Source organism: Perca fluviatilis, chromosome 2, assembly GCF_010015445.1.
Source record: "Perca fluviatilis chromosome 2, GENO_Pfluv_1.0, whole genome shotgun sequence".
NCBI lineage: Eukaryota > Metazoa > Chordata > Actinopteri > Perciformes > Percidae > Perca > Perca fluviatilis.
In genome coordinates, this window is record NC_053113.1 from 24,327,357 (window position 1) to 24,334,244 (window position 6,888).

Here is a 6,888-nt window from a genome sequence, read left to right on the forward strand (position 1 = left end):
TATATATATATATATATATATATATATATATTTTTTTTTTTATATCCAGTACAACTATATATATATATATATATATATATATATATATATATATATAGTTGTACTGGATATAAAAAAGTATTTTACATGGCCTTGGAGCACATTACATTACATTTACTGTGACGGCAGTCATTGTCAGCATTTTTCGGCACCTGTCGGGACACGATTTGTGTAAATAAATTTAACAGCTCTATGAAACCATTAGTGCAACTTCAACGTTTGCTGAAGAGTGCTTTGCTGAATCCTTGTCACTGTGTCAAGTGTTGTAGGATTGGGAGAACTAATTCCATACACATCCATACATTGAGAGAATTGTCATAAGATGTTACACATCCTGGTAGTTTGGGAGAACTGTAGTCTGGTGGGCAGAGAGTCTTCTGGCAGCTTGGGGATTCCATCCAGGATCTCCAGCTTTGGCAAACAGAGGAAAACACTGCACAGAGACAAAAACAGAATCAAAAAAAGGACATGAACCGTTTTACAAACACTTTCTCTTCTCCTTTTACGGTTGCTGTCCCTTGCTTTGAGTCACTCTCTCTCTTAACCAACTGTGTCTCCTCACCGTGCTCGGTAGTCCTGAGTGAAGGTCACTGGGTTGCGGGTTAGGTTGAGGGAGCGAAGAGGGCTGTTCCCTAGAGCTCCCAGTCCCCCCAGGGAGCCAATGGCGTTCTCAGACAGACAAAGGTGCTCCACAGCTGGGAGCTTTGGCAGCTGACGTAGACACACCAGGTGGTTACGGTGCAGGTTTAGCATTTTGCACCTGCCCAAAGGAAGCACAAACAGGGCTTTGCTTTATTTGAGTGCTTATTTATATTTAAAATGACATTATTTTGGATGAAGGAGGCATTAAAGGAAGAAAAAATTATATTTTCGGTAGCATATCAAAATGAAACAATACTGTAGGATTATGGTTATGGTACCGCTTTCTGAACCGACAGGCATACCACAGTGGTCAACAATTAAAGAAACACCACATGAGGAAATAGATGTAATACCTTAACTGAATATCAGCCATAGTGTATCAGTCTTAAGATTTTGACAGTCCCCATGTTTACATGAGTCAGTAAAGACTATAAAATTGCAAAAGAAAACATAATTAGGCCATGTGGCAAAGAAATAGAAGAACCTCGGGACAACACAAACGTACTACCAGGGTGCCCAGATAGCTCAGTTGGTAGAGAGGGTTCCCATATATAGAGATTTACTCCTCGACCTGCGGCCCTTTGCTGCATGTCATTCCCCCTCTCTCTCCCCTTTCATGTCTTCAGCTGTCTTGTCAATTAAAGGCCTAAAATGCCCCCCAAAAAAAAATCTTAAACGTACTACCAGATAAGCAGCCTTGTCAGTAGGAACACATCCGACCACAGCAGTGATATAGAGGTGTTTAACAAGATAGTTGCTCAAAAGCTCTCAACTGTAGATTGTTCTCAGGTGAGGGAGTTGTGGTGCAGTCTGGGTAGTGTGGTTCATACCTTGGCAGACGTACAGAACTCAGGTTGCTGAGGGAATTGTCAACCAGTTGTAGTTTCTCCACACGGAATAACCGGCGGAGGATCCGAAGGAAATTCTCTTGCTGGAAGGGGTCCCCCAAGTCTTGGTAGGACAAATTTAACTCCTGAGAAGAGACAGGTGGTGAAATCATGAGGGTCTTTATCTCTCTGTCCATTCTCCTTCCATTCATTCTGTTGCTTGCTCTGTTTACTCTGCAATATACTGAGTATAACTCTCCCTGTCATTCCAGATCCAGCCACTCCCTCTTGTCCTGCAGTTACCCCTTTCCTGCCATTTCCATCACCTGACCGTCACCTCCCACGTACCCATCTGCTTCCCATTTCTTTAATTAGCCTAGCCGTATATACACCGGCCCATTTTCACCCATTGCCTGCCAAATCATTTAGTTTGCATTTGCCCTAGTTTTCCAGCCCATTGTGGCTGCCTGACCATTTGCCTGATACACAGCATCTTAGTTTGTCTGTTTTTACTGATTACCTATTTCTGGACCTCTCTACTCTTCCTCTTTGTGGCTTGCTTTTGGGTAAATGTTGATTGTGTTTATAAGCCATTACAGTGTCCCTCTAGCTCTCCTTTTTACTTCCTCCCTAAGTCTCTAGTCTTCTCCTGTACTGCATATAATACACACACACACACACACACACACACACACACACACACACACACACACACACACACACACACACACACACACACACACACACACACACACACACACACACACACACACACACACACACACACACAATGCTTGCTAACTTACCAGACAATTTTCCCAATTCTCTTGCAGTCTATCCTCCCATCTTTGTCCTTCCTCCTCTCTCCTCCTTCTTCTCCTCCCTCTCTCCAAACAGATGTCATCCCTATCTCTTTGAAACAGCTCTTCTGATGGCCCTTTCATGATGACATTGTCAAAAAAACATAATTATCATCCATTAAGTGAAAAAATGATCCCTAATCCTGACTGCAGCTTTAACGGTTATCAATTTGTATTATTTGTCACAGTATGTATCTACTAAATTCAATTAAACTTACATGAAATGAAAGCAACACAAAATGGAAAATATACTACAGCATGAATAGCTTTTTTGGAGTGTTCAATTTAAATTTAGGTAGAGGTCTGTGTAGAAGTTCATTTGACAGTCAGCTTTAAGTAATGCAGGTCACTGCAGCATAACCCTAAATCCCACTTTCCAATGGCTGGTTGTAAGATCCCCTGTTTCTTTTTTACTCCCACAAAAATTATGAATTGAATTTTCTCATACTATATACTCTCCAACTAAGAAAACTGTACTCCCTTCTTTAATATCACAGAAAGTCCTTATATCACATTTCTTTTTACTTCTGTTTCATTTAATCCGTATATATTTTTGAATATCAAAGTGCATAGGTCACAGTGGTGATTTTCTCAGCGTGATCCAGACCTTCTCTGACCCTGGGGCAGGTCAGCTGGTCACCCGTAACATCACACTGCTCCAGGCGATGCCACGACACAAACCGGAACCGACTTGAAGGAAGCTGACAGAAAAGGAAGAAGAGAGCAGGATGAACGGTGTCAACACTCGCTGGGCCAATCAGCGACAACTTCCGTTGATCTACAATTGTGGTGCCTCCTTAAATAAATCTGTGACAGGGTGAGATGTATCAATCTGCCCATTTTCATTAAAAATGAATCATTACAGGCTAAAATATCATGCACAACACATATGCAGAGACCTAGAATATTCAGTACAATGCTGAAGACAACAGTGATTTGGAGAACAGGACACACACTGAAGCTTAATCTACCGCAGCTTCCCATTAGTGCAATAGAAACTGTATTCCCTCAGCGTGCAGTTAGCATGTAACCAGATTCAATGAGTCATTTTTAAGACCATTAATGTAAGCAATACTGCGATACATGTTAACAAGGTGAAAGCGTTCAATTATGACTCAAACTCCTTCAGACTGGCTGTTGACAAGAACCACTAATGTAAATGGACTGTTTTTATATAGCGCTTTTCTAGTCTTAACGACTACTCAAAGTGCTTTAACATAGTACAGGAACCATTCACCATTCACACACATTCATCCACTGTGGCCGAGGCTGCCACCGATCACCTACTGCTCATCAGGTAAACATTCACGCGCATGGCGCAGCATCGGGGGCAACTCGGGGTTCAGTCTTGCCCAAGGACACTTCGGCATGGAACTGCAGGGCCAGGGATCAAAACCACCAACCTTCTGATTGGCAGGCGACCTCTCTACCACTTAGCCACAGCCGCCAGCCTCCCCCGTTCTCACCTTCATTTCATCTCTTATCTCTCCACTTTATACATCGGTACATCTTTGCTAATACAGATCTTTCTGCCAACTGCAGTATTTCAGGTATCACACATCAATGAAATAGCAGATCAACCAGGCACTTTAATATTACTACTCAATATGAGAACATCTATTTGGTGGTTGTCATGTTGAACATTTTCTTTTTTTCCCAGCAATTCTAACCTCAAAATGAACATTTTAGAGGCATTATAGCTTATTAAGAAAATTGCTAATGTAACATGCACGTTCACTGTCCTTTTCACTCCAGTGGGATGAAGTACTGGAATAAACTCTTCTCCCGACATGACCTTTTCAACCCCCTTACACTCATCTTGTTCACCCTTACTTTGTCTGTGTAACTTTACACCTTCCTCTGTTACTCTAGACAGAGGAATGACCCAGCTCCACTTTACCACCGCTCCTCATTAACCACAACTCCTGGTGACTGGACACTCACAATACAGCCAACGGTCAGCGGCTCACTTTTGAACAGCATAGAATAAAACACAAACTCGACAGACTGATGCGCCCTCTCCAATCAATAATTTGGAAAGGTGGTTAGTCACATCACAGTCAAATATACAGATGAAATCCTCCAAATAATTACAACTGGAATTGAAAATGTTATGTATATATGTATATAATGTATATATAATGTATATAAATATAATTAATGAAAAATATATATACAAAATGTATATAAAATAATTAATAATTTTATATATAATATAAAAACCTTGGAATTACTGGAATTGTTGGGTCTTTGTAAATTATAGAGTGTGGTAGACCTACTCTATCTGTCAAGTGTCTTGAGATAACTCTTGTTATGATTTGATACTATAAATAACATTTAATTGAATTTGTAAACCATCTCAATTCTTTATAATTTATTTAACACCTGACAACTAGATGCACAGGTGCAGTTCTAAAACAGAAGCAGACATTATGAGCAAGACAAATAACCCAAAATCAGTACCATTTTCATCCATTTTCTACTTTGCAATACAATTTCGAAATGCCATTTTTCTTTAGGATTTTAAGCAATACACTCTGCAGAGTCATGAGTACAATAATTATGTTTTACCACAGGTAAGGAACTCAGCATGGAACATAGGTAGGATGAGGTAAGAAGCTTTTTTCATCTGTCTTCATTCAAATGGTCAAGAGGGTGAAAAATCATTCTGCATAGCAATCTAGGTGAGAGGCCAGTAGCCTGAGGGTAAAATAGAGAGTGTGGAAAACAGACTGAGAATATATAAGGTTCAGTTCAAAGAGGAAGAAAGAGGAGGAGGAGGAAGGCTAAAATGGAAGGGTTGGTAGATGAAAGGTTGAAGAGAAAAGGGGGAGGACACAGGAGAGGTAAGAAGATGGAAGAAGCAAAGCTACAGTAAAGCGCACAAATGCCTTAAAGACAGCAGCAGCAATAGACGATTACCGCCTCATTGTGTGTGTGTGTGTGTGTGTGTGTCACTCACAGGTGTACATACAAGTCCAGAAGAATCAGAAAAAGACTTGTGGGGGAGAGAAGGGTGTTGTGGGGTTTGGAGAAAGGGGAGGGGAGGGGGGGGGGGGGGGAGGAAAAGGAAGGAGAAAAAGAAAAAAAAAGAGAGAAAGAGAGAGAGAGAGAGAAAAAAAAAAAAAGAGAGAGAAAAAAAAAAAAAGAGAGCGATGAACATGATTGTGTGATAATAGCAGCAACATTTAGGCCTTTATTATTATTATTATTATTATTATTATTATTATTATTATTATTATTTATTACTTGAATAGAAAGAAAAGAAAGATGGGGTCATCCACGACATCACATCTTTGGGCGGCTGTCTTTTTGTAATGTAAGCCCTGGTGCGTGCTGACACCCTGACCACCGGCCGAGTGGTTAGAGTTACGGTGAACCGGGCCTGACAATGCAAATTAGGACCCGTTGCCATGGCAGCAGGGGACACCTGAGCAGGTGCCATTATCTTCTAATAGTCGCTGTATGCGGACGATAGCTGGACACTAGTGGTCTTTAATCGATACTGCTTGTACAGTAACTGCACAGTAGGCCTAGTGAAGATATGCCGCTACATGGCATGAATAATTACGTAGCCTAATTTGAAATATGATTCAAAACCTTACATTTTTGGAGGGTGTAACTTAAAGGCAGGAATGTTAAAGTAAAACTGGCCTGATAATGATTAGCTAAACTGGCAAACAACGCGATATCACTGTCTGTTTCTTACCTTTCTGACATGTCCCAATCGTCACGTAATGAATTCTCCCGGCCTTCTTTAGTAACACATTGTGAACGGCTCGGTTTAGCCCTGGAAAGCTGTAGCCGTTACCCATGGAGCCCGCGGTTAGTTAGCTAGTATTCACCGGGAGAAGGTTGGCCGTCCTGTGTGCTCTAACACCGATGTGGGCCCGCAGCTGCAGGTGAGACACCGACCAATCGCTGAGCTGCCGGTTGCCTGGCAACAGTGTTCAGGTGTATCACTCAAGACAGGAACGTGCACAACTCAGCCTCTGTAGACTATAGTGAACATAGTTCTTCTTTTAAATGATCTGTGACAGCTCAATTAGGCTACCTTCAACAAAAGAGACCAGAGGGGAAAAAATGAATAAAACCTTGCTTCGAGTTAGCACAGAAAGAGTGATTTTTTTGTCAAAGTTTTTTGTTTGTTTGTTTATGTTGGCCCATCTTTGGAGTAAATCAAATCGGACGAGGTGGCACACAATAAAATACGATATGCTGTTATTTACATCAGTTGATGAGTCGTGTTTACAGTTGTCATTGTCTTTCTAACCTCCTTTTCCCATCCTCTCCTGTTTTTAGTTTTGGCCTCTTTTTTTGTAATTACCTTTGTTCATCTTGTTGGAAATTTATTCCATTATATTTTGCAAAAGACTAATTTAGGTATGAAAATAAAAGTTATTAAATGAGCATTAGTGCAGTGCAGTAAAGTTCAGTTTTAATGGAGAATACAAACAGAAAAACAGACAAAAATATGATATAACTAACTACTATAACATTCACTGTGAATGACAAATTGA

General features: G+C 40.7%; 1 protein-coding gene across 1 annotated transcript; it reads right to left on the reverse strand.

The window, feature by feature from the left end:
- Window positions 1–109: 109 nt before the first annotated feature.
- On the reverse strand, window positions 110–3,840 carry LOC120551456. The gene is made up of 6 exons (XM_039788908.1): window positions 3,835–3,840; window positions 2,976–3,069; window positions 2,315–2,445; window positions 1,512–1,654; window positions 602–799; window positions 110–472 (listed from the first exon to the last, which is right to left on the reverse strand). Exons 1-6 carry the CDS (start codon window positions 3,838–3,840, stop codon window positions 355–357), a joined length of 690 nt encoding a protein of 229 aa, XP_039644842.1. The 3' UTR covers window positions 110–354.
- Window positions 3,841–6,888: the final 3,048 nt, after the last annotated feature.